The sequence below is a fragment of the Osmerus eperlanus genome, chromosome 12 (assembly GCF_963692335.1).
Source record: "Osmerus eperlanus chromosome 12, fOsmEpe2.1, whole genome shotgun sequence".
In the NCBI taxonomy this organism is placed as follows: domain Eukaryota; kingdom Metazoa; phylum Chordata; class Actinopteri; order Osmeriformes; family Osmeridae; genus Osmerus; species Osmerus eperlanus.
The window spans coordinates 9,136,448-9,153,776 of NC_085029.1; the positions used below are offsets into that span (position 1 = coordinate 9,136,448).

Genomic DNA, 17,329 nt, shown 5'->3' on the forward strand with positions numbered 1-17,329 from the left:
ACTGTGTAGATCTGAATAGTCAAGATGGCGGTTTCAGTACAATTTATTTAGTTTGTACAACTTAAAAATTAACAGAGTACTCTGGACCCGTCATAGCGAAAGACATGCAGATGTAACCTACAGGTCGTTTGAGAGAGTGGTGGAGAACAACCATAAAGCCCTGCCTTATATAAACTTAAAACAAATGGTTAATGGAACACAAACAGGACACAGGACACAATCTCCTTGGCCAAAAGGTCAGCTCCCTTTAGGCCACAGGAACTCAAGAATCCCCCAACCTTCATGCCTCTGGCTTCTTAGTTAGGCATCATAAATACCTTAAGACCAACTGCTAAACCCATCCTACAGAGCATACATCCTACATTCACTGTCTATAACAAAGAAACTTATAGATCACTGCTTATAAAACACATACATTGTAACGATATTCCTATAAGTCCTAAAATTCCACCACATATCCTAACCGTAAGATGACCCAAGATTTACAGTGTATATGCAAGGTTAAGGTTAGGGTGAGTCCTGTAGTTTTGTGCTACCGCAGTTGATTATTGAACTGTTTAAAATAACAAATATGGACAATCAAAGAGGTGACAACATCAACCACTCAGAGACAACAAAGAACTGGAGGCACCAGAATACAGAAGAATATAGGATCTGAGTTGTAAAGGCGGGTTGTCAGATTGGATACAGGTTATATTAATAATTCAACCCTAACCCAGATGTGAACCCTTAACCTTACCTAACCTTTCCTAACCTTACCTAACCTTACGTAACCTCAACCATGATCTAATGAAGCACATACAGACATTTGTATAACTACATTTGTTTTTAATACTACCACTTTATTTCTACGATTTATATTCATAACACAGGCTTGCCTCATAGTGGCATTTCCACCCCATTTGATGTAGAAGTTGAAAATCAGTGTACATGCCATGTCCAGAAGGCTGACATTTTGTCCAGATATACAGCTCTGGAAAAAGTTAGACCACCTTGCACCTTCTTTCCTTTCCAATAAAGGAAACTTTATGAGGAGCAGAAGGGTTCAACTTGCAGTGGTTCTTTTAAATTGAACCCTTCTGTTCTTCACTCAAAATGTTCCTTCTAAATGTTTTTGGAAAGCAAAGAAAAAGATACAGTATTCTCTTAATTTTTTCCAGAGCTGTCATATCAAAAGAATTGCCAGTGTCCAGAAGGCTGACATTTTGTCCAGATATAGTATCAAATGAATGGCCAGGAGGTCTGCTTGTTTGTACGAAAAAATAAAAGAATACAGTGATTAAAGAATAAACAAATGCATGTATAAAGTGTTTGTACATTTTATGTAACATGTATGTATAGTTTGTTGCCTTTTATACATTGTATAAATAGTTTGTATAAGCTTATTTGTATTGACTGTTTGACATGTCACTATAGTGATGTTACTAGACACATTTGAGCAAATGTTATATTCATCCATAATGTCCTGGCATTTGTCTTTGTGTTTGTTAAAAAGTCATAAATGAGGAGGCATGAGAATTCTGTGCTCTAGGGTGGGAGGAAATTCTTTGTTTTGAGATAGAAATAATACTGAGGGGGTGGAGTTAAAAAATGGGTGAGGGGCTGTGGCAGTACTGGGGAGAGAGTCTAACAAGAGGTTTGGATTACAACCCTGACTCCTGTCTCTTTCTCTGTATCACGCAGACACACATACCCACACATCTGCTGTCAATTTGAACATAACGTTTACTCTGAATAACCTCTCCTAGATTATGCAACATAAAGACTAACACTTGGATTTGGAGTTTGGACTACTTCTTCAATAGCTAGACTCTCGGAAACCACAGTGGGTTTAACGTTTGTTGCTGCACAGGGATTTGAGGTAGGCTTCAACAAATCTCAAACTTGAACAGATTACAATACTATTAACGTGTTTGCTTTTCTATTCACAAAAACTAAATGGTTTAATGGATCTATTTAGCATGAAAACATTTGTTTATTATGCATGAATGTGAGAATTTGGGAATTGTGTTGGTTTACAGCGCTCTTGTAAGACGAGGAAAGATTAACAACATGTATTGGTTATGTATTGGTACATGTATTGTATCTCACACTGAGGACATGCATGAGAGCATTCTCTATGCTCTCCAGATCAGTTTCTGTTATGTTTTTTTTGGAGATGACCCTTGTCTCATTCATTCCTCTGAACTTTGAGATTAAATGACAAGACAAAATTGCAGCAATGAATAACCCACATTTTGTGTGTAGTTTAAATGATTAGAATTTAGGTGGGAAGTCTTCTAATGCAAGCATAAAACGTTCCTCTTTAACTGAAAGGTGAAATGTAACACTAGAAATATGCCTTGTGTTAGTTTCATGTTTTCTAATAGAAGTGAGAACTATTATTTCCAACAAGTGAAGTTTAGAATTTCCGTACTAACTGACATGTATGTAATTTCTCTAGAGTTTGAATATGAGGTATCTTCCTCTAACCTGTGTGGTCCTGGCTGTGACCTTTGCTCTTCTGGGAGGTCCTGGAGCTCATGGAGGTGAGATACTGGTCTTCCCTGTCGAGGGTAGCCACTGGGTCAACATGAAACTGCTGATTGAGGGGCTTCACGCCAGGGGTCACAAGGTCACAGTGATCCGCACATCCACTAGCTGGTACATCAATGAGGATTCACCCCATTATAGTTCCATCACCATCACCATGCCAGAAGCAATGAGCATTGAGAAGCAAGACTTCTTTGTGACCTTCCTGGTTAAGATGTTAGAGATCCAGAAGGAAGGAGCATCAGTGATGGCGTTCTTATCCTTCTACTCTGAGATGTTGACTGCATTGTCAAAGATGCATGAGGAAGCTAGCCAGTTGGTGGTGCAGATGTTTGAAAACAAAGATCTGATGCAGAGTCTTCGGGATACCCAGTATGATGTGGTTCTTCTGGACCCTGGTTTACCCGTCGGGGTAATAGTAGCCCATGAGCTCAAGCTGCCCACTGTCTTTAATGTGAGGTGGATCACTAGTGGGGAGGGACATTTTGTGATAGCCCCCTCACCAGTATCCTACGTGCCGACCTCGGGATGTGCAGTCCCAGATAAAATGACTTTCAGCCAGAGGGTTAAGAACATGTTACACTACTTCCTCAACATGTACATTGATAGTTTTGTGGTTAGTCCTCATTATGATAGGCTGGTGGAGAAGTACTTTGAGCCTGGAACTAACTTCTACCATCTTCTGCAAGGCACAGACATCTGGCTCATGAGGGTGGACTTTATCTTTGAGTTTCCCAGACCTACAATGCCTAACATAGTGTACATCGGTGGCTTTCAGTGCAAGGACTCCAAGCCTCTACCAAAAGAGCTTGAGGAGTTTGTGCAGAGCGCAGGTGAGCATGGGGTTGTCTTAATGTCCCTGGGAACACTAGTTAAAGGCTTGCCTTTGGAAATAACCAATGAGATTGCTGCAGCTTTTGCCCAGCTTCCTCAGAAGGTCATATGGAGGCATCAAGGTGAGCGACCGACAACATTAGGTAACAACACCATGTTAATGAAGTGGATTCCCCAAAACGACCTTCTGGGCCACCCAAAGGTCAAGGTCTTTGTGGCCCACGGTGGAACCAATGGGGTCTATGAATCCATGTATCATGGAGTACCAATTGTAGGCTTGCCACTTCTGTTTGACCAGTTTGAAAATCTCTTAAGAATGGAGACACGGGGTGCTGCTAAGGTGCTAGAAGTCACTAAGCTCACTAGCCAGAACTTTCTAGAAGCTATTCAAGATGTCCTACATGACCCTTCCTACAAGAACAACATGATGCGTCTTTCTAGTCTTCATCGGGATAAACCTATGCATCCTTTAGACACTGCCCTCTATTGGATTGAATATGTCATAAAGCACAAAGGAGCTGCCCACTTGCGTACAGAGTCCTATAAGATGCCTTGGTACTCATATCATTCCCTTGATGTGATCAGTTTCCTACTGGCTATTTTGTTTCTGTTGGCAACCATTACAGTGGGATCTATCCACTTTTTTTGTTTCAAATTATGCAGGAAACAGAAAACTAAAAAAGATTAAGAATAGGTCCTTATTTAACACTACTAAATCGTCCTCATGTGGTAGATTCTTTGTTAATATGTTTTTAATGGGTCATGAGACAATTTAGTTGGATAGTTCTCACTTTCAAATTAAGCACACTTGACTTTGAATTCATAAATGCTTTGTTGCGTTATTAGTGTTTCAAATATAAGTGTAGTGACTATAAATAAAATTCTATTAATAAGTCAATAATTCTCCCTCCCCATGTGTCCTCAGTTGAACCATGTTGACATGTAGTTCTCACTGTTTTTTTATTAACTTGTACAGCAAAAGATAAGATAAGGTATTGTACAACCAGCTAGAGACAACACATATTGATTATAACCTGCATTATAGTTCAATTAATTGTACAAGCTAACCCTAATGCTAGTTAAGATCGTTTTTCATAGGGAAATAAGACACATTCACTCCCTTATTTTGCATCTGGTTGGAAATATATGTTGAATTGCTATTCAGCTGTGGGACAACAGCTGGGTGATTAGAAAAGGGACACAGATGGTGCAGGGAGCCAGGGGAGAGAAAGACAAGACCAGGGCTGTAACACACCCAGGGAGCCAGGGGAGAGAAAGACAAGACCAGGGCTGTAACACACCCAGGGAGCCAGGGGAGAGAAAGACAAGACCAGGGCTGTAACACACCCAGGGAGCCAGGGGAGAGAAAGACAAGACCAGGGCTGTAACACACCCAGGGAGCCAGGGGAGAGAAAGACAAGACCAGGGCTGTAACACACCCAGGGAGCCAGGGGAGAGAAAGACAAGACCAGGGCTGTAACACACCCAGGGAGCCAGGGGAGAGAAAGACAAGACCAGGGCTGTAACACACCCAGGGAGCCAGGGGAGAGAAAGACAAGACCAGGGCTGTAACACACCCAGGGAGACAGAAAACACGGGAGCAACAAGAACCAGGAACTCTGAACTAATACAAGTATATGAGCTTGGTATTGGGTATCGGTGCATCCCTAATTAATATACTATTATTTTATGTTTTTATTCATAGTTTTGATGTGTTGTTGACCTTTTAGTTATTTAAGATGATTTGGCAACATTTACTGTTTATTTCCCTGCTTAAACCACCCATAATTACTACCCGGTCAAATTTGACCGACAACACCACAGATGTTACTTGTAACTTGATATAGCATGTCTTCTTTAAACAGCATTAAACATCCATGTGGGCACAGTGTGTCACACATGCACACACTGATCCACAACCGCCACCCTGTCCTGTTCAATCATTGTGTAAACATGGCGTTGAGTACACCAACAGGTCTCACATGACACAGTTCACACGCAACCAAAACACAGGATCAAATAAGGAAATGGTAAAGAGAGCTGGTGTGCAGTCGGAGACAGACACCTTTTAGGTCGTTATGTACGCGGCATATTCCATGTAGTGGAAGGAGCTGTGCATTGAGAGGAGGAACAGCTTTTCCTAATTACATTCCTGGAGTGTGCGTTCTCCACAAAAAGTCTTCTTGTGGACTCTCTGCCATTATGCAAGTGCCTGTAGCCTTTGACAGATCGCTCACTGTAAACTACAGTGGGCTCTGTTTGGGAATACACTTCTACACATGCACACACACAGACTCATACAGTAATCATCATACAGAACACGCTTCAAAGTTGTCACTTTCAAAAGGGTGGCATTTTGAACCCATCAGACCAAGATGTCTGTCAGTCTACTGTTGTCAACAAGATTCAACAAGACATTTTCACCTGGCTATACCCAATGTTTAGATCTGTTGTGGTATTTGTGCAAATTAGTACATACCTAATTAGATTATGCACCGTTTTCTCATGTTACCAAAGAATTAAAAAAAACTTGTAATACATTTTTTGTTTGTCTTGATGTAAGTAATCAACTCAGTAATGTTCATGGTGATATCTAAAGGTTTGAATGTGTACCCTATTCATGTGAGAAAAAGAATGAATAGGTGTATGAATAGGCTATATTTGGGTCTTTTTCTAAACTTTCCCCTAATGGGATTCTTCTGGGCTTTTTTTTTTCCTTACTCAGGACATACAGGATACAAATCAGTTGAATTTGATTCTGTTGCAATTTGTCCTACCTTTTTTCATAAAATGACTGGACTATAAACAATGACTGAGTCACTGCCTTGGCTGTGAGGTGAAATAAAATACAATTAAGCAATTATAATTATTAATTGATCCCTGATTTGACAAGACTTGTTATACTGTAGGTCTGTTTGTTTGTAAGAACAATAAATATAAAACAATACAGTAGTAAAGAATAAACTGTATGCATGTATACAGTGGATACAGTGTGTGTACACCTTATGTTGCCTTATATATATAATGTTGCCATTTCTACATTGTAGAAACAGTGTCTGCCTATGTGTGCTGACTGTTGGACATACACTATAGTGATGTTATTAAACAAGTTTGATTTTTTTTACATTCACCAATAATGTCTTTACATTCCATTGTGTGTGTTGAAGAGGTCTGTCATTAACCAATGATCAATTAACAATAATTAAAGATTACAACAAATGATTACTTTATTACTTTTATACTGTGTTAAATGTTCTGGATAAAATAAACAATGTTTGATCTATACCCGGCTATATTAGCTCATGAGAACGTGACCCTTGGTCATGTTCAGAAGAGAAATATGCTTATGAATTATGTTGCTTGTATCACGTAAACTATGGAGGACCAAACCTATGGAGGACCAAACCTGCCATATTTACAAATGAATGAATGAATAAATAAATGTCCACATCCATGCATTTAGACAGAAATAAACGAATATATGTTCTAATTAATGCACAATTGTCAATCAATAGTTACATATATTTTACATTTATGTATGTATTTATTTTTGTATTCTTTTATGTATTTATTTATTCATTTATTTATTCATTTATTTATTCATTTATTTATTCATTTATTGATTGATTTATTCATTCATTTATTTATGTATTCATTTATTTATGTATTCATTTATTTATGTATTCATTTATTTATGTATTCATTTATTCATTCATTCATTCATTCATTCATTCATTGTTCCCAATATGATAATGAGAGGAGGCCAGTAGGTGTGGACATTGCAATCAATGCCATAGATTCAATCTAGCTAACGCCTGGGACACACTGGCTGCGAAGCGCCCTGAAGCGCCACAATCTGCTACGAATGACGCGATGCTGTTCACACTAGACGCGCATTTCTCCACGCCGGTCACCAAGCCTTTCACCAAGCCTTTCACCTTCTCTGAGCTTTCCTTTTATACATGTAAAGCTGACATGGTACATAAACATGGCATAGGCTACAGGCTAATTAGGCCACTTGTTGCTCCAACAACCGTCGCAACCGCATCCCATTCCCAACATAACGTGGCAATGTTTGGCTTTTGTTGCCGTAGTCTTTGTAAAATACGTGCTGTGGGGCATACAACTCGTCTATCTCGCTCTTACACACAGGACAAAAATGTTGGTTTGACAATCAACAATAAGGATTTTTTATTTTTAAATGTTTACATTTTGAGAATTGATCGGATATAGTTTTTATCGGGGTAAACACATGGTTGGCCGGTCAGCGTAGTGAAGTTGGGTTTAAGTGATAGCCCACAACTAACGTAGTCAATTCTTTATAACATGTTTGTTTATCCAAATATCATATGGTGAATTAAATCTTTGTTTTCAACGAGGTCGGCCAGCCTGGCCATGTAGGCTATGTTGTCCATAAAAACGATATCCGCTTCGCAGCCAGTGTGTCCCAGGCGTTAGCTAGATTGAATCTATTGCTCTGGATTGATTGCAATGTCTGAACGTCAGTTTCCACGCCTACTGGCCTCCTCTCATTATCATATTGGGAACAATGAATGAATGAATGAATAAATGAATAAATAAATGTCCACATCCATGCATTTAGACAGAAATAAACAAATATATGTATTAATTAATGCACAATTGTCAATCAATAGTTACATATATTTTACATTTATGTATGTATTTATTTTTGTGTTCATTTATTGATTGATTTATTGATTGATTTATTGATTGATTTATTGATTGATTTATTGATTGATTTATTCATTTATTCATTCGTTCAGGGAGTCAGATGGCTGAGCGGTGAGGGAATCGGGTTAGTAATCCGAAGGTTGCCAGTTCGATTCCCGGTCATGCCAACTGACGTTGTGTCCTTGGGCAAGGCACTTCACCCTACTTGCCTCGGGGGAATGTCCCTGTACTTACTGTAAGTCGCTCTGGATAAGAGCGTCTGATAAATGACTAAATGTAAATTTGTAAATATGGCAGGTTTGGTCCTCCATAGTAAACTGTCATCATGCTGTTGTTAAAGCTTGCTTATGCCTGCATAGCCATAAATTACTTTTTTGTAAGATGCGACTAGGAAATGTCTGTGACACTAGAGAGTAGGTCTAAGGTCAAAATGTTACCAAAGTGTATATGCAACAAGTGCCATGCAACAAGGAAAATAGAAAGAATGTCAAGGCCATATCTATCTATCTTAAGACTAAACAAGAGACTTCTTCTGTGTTCTCCAAGTTGTGAATGAGGAGGCATGAGAATGATTTGTTCTATGATGGGAGATTAATTTGAAATAATACTAAGGGAGTGGGATTAGAATATGGGGGAGAAGCTGTGGCAGTAGTGAGGAGAGAGTCTAACAAGAGGTTTGGATTACAACCCTACTTCCTGTCTCTTCTCTGTAACACACAGACACACATACCCACACGTCTGCTGCCAATATGAATATACCTTTTACTCTGGATAACCTCTCCCAGATGATGCAACATGAAGACTAACACTTGAATTTGGAGTTTGGACTCTAATTCTTCAATATCTACTCTAGGAAACCACAGTCTGTTATAAATTTGTTGCTGCACAGGGATTTGAGGTAGGTTTCAACAACTCTCAAACTTGAACAGATTAGAACGCTACAAACAATTGTGTTCCTTTTCTATTCACTAAATGGTTTGAATGTTGCATGAAAGTGAATGCAGCATTTGTTTTTTATGTATGAATCTGAGAATTTGGGAATGTTGTTTGGTTACAGCTCTGTCCAGAAAATGTTTCCTAAATGTATGTTTTTTTTATTCATGCATTTACATGAAATTAATGCAAATGGCAGTGGTAGTTTGAAGTGTGTGTTCTCACACTGAGAGCATACTCTATGCTTTCAAGAGTACTTTTAGTAATCTTTTTTATTGGAGATGAGCCATGATCCATGCATGTCTCTGGACTTTCAGATGAAATGACAAGGCAAAATTGCAGCAATGAATAACCTACATTTAGTGTTTAGTATAAATGATTAGAATTTTAATGGGAAGTTTTTAACTGTTCTAATCCATGCATCCAAACATTCCTCTTTAATTGAAAGATAAAGTGAACTGGAGTTTTCTAATGTCTAGAAGTTGGTTTAATTAAGTTGAATTATTTATTAAAAGTATTAAGAATCTTAATCTGTCAGTAACAAATGTATGTGAACGATTATTGGTTTCAAATAAAGTTTGTAATTTCCGTACTAATTGACATGTATATAATTTCTCTAGAGTTGGAATATGAGGTATCTTCCTCTAACCTGTGTGGTCCTGGCTGTGACCTTTGCTCTTCTGGGAGGTCCTGGAGCTCATGGAGGTGAGATACTGGTCTTCCCTGTGGATGGTAGCCACTGGATCAACATGGAATTGCTGATTAAAGTGCTTCACGCCAGGGGTCATAAGGTCACAGTGGTCCGCACATCCACTAGCTGGTACATCAATGAGGATTCACCACATTATAGTTCCATCACCATCGCCATGCCAGAACCAATGAGCATTGAGAAGGAAGATTACTTTGTGAACTTCCTGGTTAAGATGTTAGAGATCCAGAAGGAAGGAGCATCAGTGACGGCGTTCTTATCTTTCTACTCTGAGATGTTGACTGCATTGTCAAAGATGCATGAGGAAGCTAGCCAGTTGGTGGTGCAGATGTTTGAAAACAAAGATCTGATGCAGAGTCTTCGGGATACCAAGTATGATATGGTTCTTTTGGACCCTGGTATACCTATTGGTGTACTAGTAGCCCATAAGCTCAAGCTGCCCACTGTCTTTAATGTGAGGTGGATCACTAGTGGGGAGGGACATTTTGTGGTGGCCCCCTCACCAGTATCCTATGTGCCGACCACGGGATGTGCAGTCCCAGATAAAATGACTTTCAGCCAGAGGGTTAAGAACATGTTCCACTACTTCCTCAACATGTACATTGATAGTTTTGTGGTTAGTCCTCATTATGAAAGGCTGGTGGAGAAGTACTTTGAGCCTGGAACTAACTTCTACCATCTTCTGCAAGGCACAGACATCTGGCTCATGAGGTTGGACTTTGTCTTTGAGTTTCCCAGACCTACAATGCCTAATATAGTGTACATCGGTGGCTTTCAGTGCAAGGACTCCAAGCCTCTACCAAAGGAACTCGAGGAGTTTGTGCAGAGCTCAGGTGAGCATGGGGTTGTCTTAATGTCCCTGGGAACACTAGTTAAAGGCTTGCCTTTGGAAATAACCAATGAGATTGCTGCAGCTTTTGCCCAGCTACCTCAGAAGGTCGTATGGAGACATCAAGGTGAGCGACCAACGACATTAGGTAACAACACCATGTTAATGAAGTGGATTCCCCAAAACGACCTTCTGGGCCACCCAAAGGTAAAGGTCTTTGTGGCCCACGGTGGAACCAATGGGGTCTATGAATCCATGTATCATGGAGTACCAATTGTAGGCTTGCCACTTCTGTTTGACCAGTTTGAAAATCTCTTAAGAATGGAGACACGGGGTGCTGCTAAGGTGCTAGAAGTCACTAAGCTCACGAGCCAGAACTTTCTAGAAGCTATTCAAGATGTCCTACTTAACCCCTCCTACAAGAACAACATGCAACAACTTTCTAGTCTTCATCGGGATAAACCTATGCATCCTTTAGACACTGCCCTCTATTGGATTGAATATGTCATAAAGCACAAAGGAGCTGCCCACTTGCGTACAGAGTCCTATAAGATGCCTTGGTACTCATATCATTCCCTTGATGTGATCAGTTTCCTACTGGCTATTTTGTTTCTGTTGGCAACCATTACAGTGGCATCTATCCACTTTTTCTGTTTCAAATTATGCAGGAAACAGAAAACTAAAAAAGATTAAGAATAGGTCCTTATTTAACACTACAAAAGTGCATGGGGTATATAAACTGTATATAATTTGTCAGCATTGTGGCACATAATAATGACTCCAGATCAATTTAATGAAACAGTATTCATACATTCGTAGAACTGAGCTGTAAAAAGATATTAATATTTACTATAGTTATTGTTGTTGATTTATAGCTTAATTTATAAGATATTGACACACTGGATGTATATACTATGTAAACAAGTTGTTTATCCTACTTAAATTGTTTCAACAATTTTAAACCCAGTGTCAATATGTAATAATGTTTTTAAATGATTAATGAACTATTATTAAAATGCTGAGAAATTGAACCTGAAGTCACTGTAATTAAATAAAAAAACTAACATCACAGTTTATACTAATTTTGTAAGCATGAAGTATATGTGACCCATGATGAATCCAGTTAAAATGTACCAAAAACTAATAGCCTACATCCAAATCCTCAAAAAGAAATTACTAGGGGAAAGAGAGAGAATATTTACAAAACCTTTTAAAGATGATTTTCACAGCTCCATCAGAAGGGGATGTTTCATGATGTGTCCATCCAAGAGTTGAGTTCTGTTCAGCTATGTTAACAATCCTCCCTCCCCGTGCGGTCCTCAGTGGAATGATGTCAACATGTAGTTCTCACAGGTTGTTAACTAGTAAGGCTAAAGATAAGGTATTGTACAACGAACTGGAGACATTACATTTACATTTATTCATTTAGCAGACACTCTTATCCAGAGCGACTTACAGTAAGTACAGGGACATTCACCCGAGGCAAGTAGGGTGAAGTGCCAAGGACACAACTTCATCAAACTGGAATCAAACTGGCAACCTTCTGATTACAAGCCCGCTTCCCTAACCGCTCAGCCACCTGACGGAGACAACACATATTGATTATAATCTGCATTACAGTTCCATTGATTGTTCATACACTATAAAACAATAAAAGCAAATGTGGCAAAAGTCCAAATAAAGAGAAGGGAGTGTTTTAAATGCATACTTGGTTCTTTGTGTATATGGAAAAGCTAATGAATATCACTAAATCACTATGATTTTCTATAAATAGAGACTGCAGACCAAATGTGGTCCCTGTAGGCCCAGGTAGTCCTGGGCAGCGGGTAGTGCCCTGGGCCCCAGCAGGGTGAGGCATATGTGAGGCCAGGACCTGGCAAACCTCCCCTGGAGATACCAGCTAGGTAAGTAGCATAATCACCCACCCTAGGAGAAAGAATCTCCAAGGAGGATGACTCAGAGTAGCTTTTCCTGTGTGTGTTTCTCTCTATTTGTGTCAGGCACTGGCAGTGTCTTACCTGATATGAGCCGTTAGAACACCAACAGATAGGTATGTTTTCTATAATGTAAAGGGAGTCAGATGGCTGAGTGGTTAGGGAATCGGGAATGCTATTAATCAGAAGGATGCCGGTTTGATTCCTGGTGGTGCCAAACAACGTTGTGTCCCTGTTCTTACTTTTCATGACATGCATGTGTGTGTGTGCTTGTGGTTTTGTGTGTGTATCCATGAGACTGTCCATGAATGTGTGTGTGTGTGTGCGAGTGTGTGTAATTATCAACTCTCAACTTTCAGCCTGTTTTCTGGCAGGTACAAGCAGAGCTGGACTGTAAACATACTTCTATTAATAGTCAGCAGAGGGTGGGACTTTGCAAAGCAGTCAGGCTGCCAGGCAGACAGGCAGGGAGACGTTTAGACAGGCATATAGGCAAACATTTAGACAGGCAGACAAGCAAACATTTAGACAGACAGACTTGTAGACAGGCAGGTTGGAGAATAGGCTTTTATTGAGCCAGACCGACAGGCAGACAGGCAGGCAGGAACACAGGCGGACTTGTATCGAGGCAGACAGACAGACATTTAAACAGGCAGACAGGCTAGCAGAGAAATAGACAGACAGGCAGCACTAGAGGTTGTGAAATTAACCTCCAGTTGACAGAAGTGAGAAGACAGGCACACCAGAGACGAGGTAATCCATTGCCTGTGATCTAATCATTATTTGTGTTGGTTATCCACTAATTTTGGTCCAGTGATGTAGAATCCAGCATCAAACTTCAAGATTCCAGAGATCCAGAATTCAGAAATTTAGAGTTCCAGAACTAAGAATCCAGAATTCCATAATCCAGAGATCCAGCGTCCATGGCAGAGAAGGCAGACCAGAGAGGTCTCGGTGAGGAGCCTGGGCATGTTGACCCAGAGGAGCAGAGTGGGCCCCAGCCTGGGCATGTTGACCCAGGGGAGCAGAGTGGGCCCCAGCCTGGACATGCTGACCCAGGGGAGCAGAGTGGGCCCCAGCCTGGACATGCTGACCCAGGGGAGCAGAGTGGGCCTGAGCCTGGGCTGGATCCCCAGGAGCAGGGGATGGAGGTGTCGGAGTCCGTGTGCCCGGGCTGCCAGGCGGCAGGGGCCCTGGTTCTCCCCTGCGGACACCGTCTCTGCCAGGTCTGCGTGGAGCTGTGTCAGAGAGAGCTGGGAGGCCAGGGAGGCTGCACCGTCTGCTACGGACGCAACCTGCTGGACTGTGTCCTCAACCGCCTGCTGGACTCCTTGTTCCAGGGGCAGTCCCGAAGGCCGGGGAGGGGCGGGGGGCCTGGGGAGGCTGGGGGGCAGTGTCCAGAGCACGGGGAGGTGTTCAGCATGTTCTGCATGGAGGAGGAGGAGCTGGTGTGCTCAGAGTGTCAGAGGGAGGAACACGAGGAGCACGAATGCTGCTCTGTAGAGGAGGCGGCGCTTGACTGCAAGGTAAGACAGTGGATGGATGGATGAAAAGAAAGACGGATGGATGGATGAGCGAAAGGATCAGTCTTGACCTCTCAATCCTGTCTCTCATGCTCCTCTCATCTCCTCTCATCTCCTCTCCTTACATCCCATCATCTCCTCTCATCTCCTCAATTACATCCTCTCATCTTATCTCTCCTTACATCCCATCATCTCCTCTCATCTCCTCTCCTTACATCCTCTCATCTCATCTCTCCTTACATCCCATCATCTCCTCTCATCTCCTCTCCTTACATCCCCTCATCTCCTCTCATCTCCTCTCCTTACATCCCATCATCTCCTCTCCTTACATCCCCTCATCTCCTCTCCTGTCATCCCCTCTCCTCTCTTCTTTTTTTCTCAGAGGGAGCTGCGGTCATCTCTCAGGCCTCTCCAGAGCAAGCTGGATTCGCTGAACACTGCCCTGCACACCAGCCAGGCCATAGCCCAGCATATCAAGGTACTACCCAGCTAACAAAAATAAAGTTCCAGGACATGATGTGTATGTTATATTAGTCTCCACAAAGTCATGGTTACGTACCTGTGGTGTCAGCTGGTGAAAGTTACGCCCCAAGTCTATTCAGGACATAGAAATGTGGGGGCCTCTGAATGTCCTAATGTCGTCCTTTTAGTCATGTTATAAATGTTGCCTGAACGTACACACGTTTAGATCCCCTATTGGTTCTGTAAGTAACGTTATGAGGATGACCTCAAATAAAATGTCATGATGTACAAGAAACGTACCTAACACATTTGTAACGTTCCTTAAGGTCTTACAGAGTGTACTGAATGTCACAACCTGTTTGGGACGTTATGAGTCAGTTACGTTTCTTAATAGCTGAGTAAACACACACTAGCAAGACCATAGCCCAGTACCTCAAGGCATGGATCACACAACACCTTCCATTTGCTGAAAACAAGATGGCTTCCCAAAACACACCTGGCGGTTGGGCACACAGAGGCAGTTTCGATCGCCTAGGATACTGTGCCACTCCCCCTTGTCTCCACGCCCACCTGTAGAACCAATCAGAGCATGCGGAGCGCGTGGTGGGGGAGGAGTTTGAGAAGCTGCACCATTTCCTCAGAGACGAAGAGGCGGCTTTGATGTCTTCGATAAAAGAGGAGGAGGAAGAGAAGAGCCGGAAGATGAAGGAGAGGATGGAGAGAATCATGGATGACATCGCGTGTCTTACAGACGCCATCAGGGTGACAGAGGAGGCCATGGCTGTTGAAGATGTGATCTTCTTAAAGGTACAGTCCCACCCTTTTAAAGGGACAGTGGTCCCCCTTTTAAAGGGATAGTACCCTACCTTCACAGGTACAATGACCTCTCCCATGTTATCGGGAGAGATATGCTAACCAGACAGGGGTTAGCAGTCTACCTGTAATGATACCCTGCAACTCTCTATTATGTTCTTTTCCTTACAGAATTTCAAGAAGACTTCTGAGAGGTGGGTGTGTCATTCAGGCCAATCTCTGGGTTATTCTGTATGTAAACCTAGTCATACTCAGCTAGTTGGAGATAAAGCCTGTCTGTGTACAGTCATTTTCAGTACTACTTTCAACCCGACATGTCAGCTAGGCTATCTATGATACTTAACCCACGGTGTGTGAACTAAAGCTGGCCGTACTAACCCTGTGTGCACTAGGACCCAGCTGAGTGTGGAGGAACCAGAGGTGGTGTCTGGGTCTCTGCTGGACCTGGCCCCGCACCTGGGCTGCATCCGGTACCATGCCTGGGAGAACATGCAGAACCTGGTGCACTACAGTAAGTGCAGGCCCAGCGATGAACGATTACGTCAGCGCCACTTGTTTGTTTACTTTTTATTTGATTTTATAGACATCTGTTGTCATTTCTCCTAGTATTGGTTGTTTATTCATTCTTGTTTTATTCTTTCTTTCTGGCAAACCATGTCTGCTTTCTTTGTCTCTATCCCTCACTCTGCTTCTCCCTCTCTACGCTCTGTCACCCTCCTCTCTTTGCCTCCATCTCCTTTCCTCCCACTCTCTCTTTCCCTCGCTCCTCCTTCTCCATCCCTCCCTCACTCCCTCTCTGTCAATGCCCCAGCGCCGGTGACTCTGGACCCGAACACAGCCGACGCATGCCTGAGCGTGTCCGACAACCTGATCAGCGTGCGCTACAGTGAGGAGGAGGAGGAGGGGCGCCATCTCCCAGACAACCGCGAGAGATTCCGCTACCACGAGTGCGTCCTGGGCTCCGAGGCCTACAGCTCTGGCTCCCACAAGTGGGAGGTGGAGGTGGGGGAGAACAGCTGCTGGGCCCTGGGTGTGGCCCAGGACAACTTCCCCAGGAAGGAGTGGTTACCCCCAGACCCAGAGAAGGGCCTGTGGGTGGTCTGCTTCACCGGGGGGCAGTACCGGGCCTGCAGCCCTACCGGCGCCCCCCTCACCCTGAAGAGGAAGACCCAGAGAGTCAGGGTGCATCTGGACTGGGAACGGGCCAGGCTCACCTTCTCGGACGCCAGCGATAACTCCATCATCTACTCGTTCAAACACAGGTTCACCAGGAGGGTGTTCCCTTACCTGTCCACCAGCTGCAGACGACACCCTCTGACCATATCTGCTGGGAGGGTGTCCGTCTCGGCAGAGTAGCAGACAGGATGCCTGGGAGAAATGTGGAGAGATACCAAGGACAGTAGAAAAACCCAACGGTATTATATGTGACTTTGGATAAAAGTGTCTGCTAAATGAATCCATTATTATTATAAATGCATTTGTCATTTGCATTTAGCAGACGCTTTCATCCAATTTGTTTCCATTAATCTGTGTCTTATAGTGATGTTTCATGTGTATAGATGTCCTGTAAACATGTAGGCATGTGGTATCTCTACAAGCTAGCTCTGCCTTAGTAACAGACAACATGCACTAGAATTCAAACGAGCAAGCCGGTGGGGCTGAAATATATTTATACAGATCTGGGAAAGTTTTATTTGTTGATAAGTTCCTTATCAACAAATAAATCTTAGCTGGGGCCCACTCGAGTAGCTCTGACCTTGATAAGGTCAGGGCTACTCGTTTGCTGTGTACATAATAGTTTAAAGTCATGAAGATATTTTCCTTTAGTGAATCAATTGTGATTTTGTATGTCTAATGTTTCAAACACTGTATTTCATGTACCGCTATAAATAAATGTGCAGTCGTATTTAAATGCACTTTTCTGACTGTCATTCTGGTCAACGATTTGTCCATCTGCACCAGACGGCATTTAGCACATGGCCTTCCCCAGGGAACTAGATACCCTTCCTCTTTTCCCCCTCCCTCCCTCCCTCCCTCTAGATCCATGGAATGTTGGCACGCAAACGTG

General features: G+C 42.3%; 3 protein-coding genes across 4 annotated transcripts; all 3 read left to right on the forward strand.

Moving 5' to 3' along the window:
* The first annotated feature begins 1,726 nt into the window (after nucleotides 1–1,726).
* On the forward strand, nucleotides 1,727–11,233 carry LOC134031082 (UDP-glucuronosyltransferase 2B20-like). 2 transcript variants are annotated; one of them, XM_062474574.1, is made up of 2 exons: nucleotides 1,727–1,861; nucleotides 9,612–11,233. In XM_062474574.1, exon 2 carries the CDS (start codon nucleotides 9,621–9,623, stop codon nucleotides 11,220–11,222), a length of 1,602 nt encoding a protein of 533 aa, XP_062330558.1. In that variant the 5' UTR covers nucleotides 1,727–1,861; nucleotides 9,612–9,620; the 3' UTR covers nucleotides 11,223–11,233. The 2 variants fall into 2 exon arrangements, with proteins under 2 accessions (XP_062330558.1, XP_062330557.1); XM_062474573.1 differs by lacking the exon at nucleotides 1,727–1,861 and adding an exon at nucleotides 8,768–8,956.
* LOC134031083 (UDP-glucuronosyltransferase 2B20-like) lies at nucleotides 1,737–4,724 on the forward strand. Its single transcript, XM_062474575.1, has 2 exons — nucleotides 1,737–1,861; nucleotides 2,444–4,724. Exon 2 carries the CDS (start codon nucleotides 2,453–2,455, stop codon nucleotides 4,052–4,054), a length of 1,602 nt encoding a protein of 533 aa, XP_062330559.1. The 5' UTR covers nucleotides 1,737–1,861; nucleotides 2,444–2,452; the 3' UTR covers nucleotides 4,055–4,724.
* A 1,602-nt stretch (nucleotides 11,234–12,835) lies between the features above and the next one.
* On the forward strand, nucleotides 12,836–17,192 carry LOC134031779 (E3 ubiquitin-protein ligase TRIM35). Its single transcript, XM_062475493.1, has 6 exons — nucleotides 12,836–13,989; nucleotides 14,369–14,464; nucleotides 15,025–15,255; nucleotides 15,433–15,455; nucleotides 15,654–15,772; nucleotides 16,073–17,192. Exons 1-6 carry the CDS (start codon nucleotides 13,387–13,389, stop codon nucleotides 16,615–16,617), a joined length of 1,617 nt encoding a protein of 538 aa, XP_062331477.1. The 5' UTR covers nucleotides 12,836–13,386; the 3' UTR covers nucleotides 16,618–17,192.
* The last annotated feature ends 137 nt before the right edge of the window (nucleotides 17,193–17,329 follow it).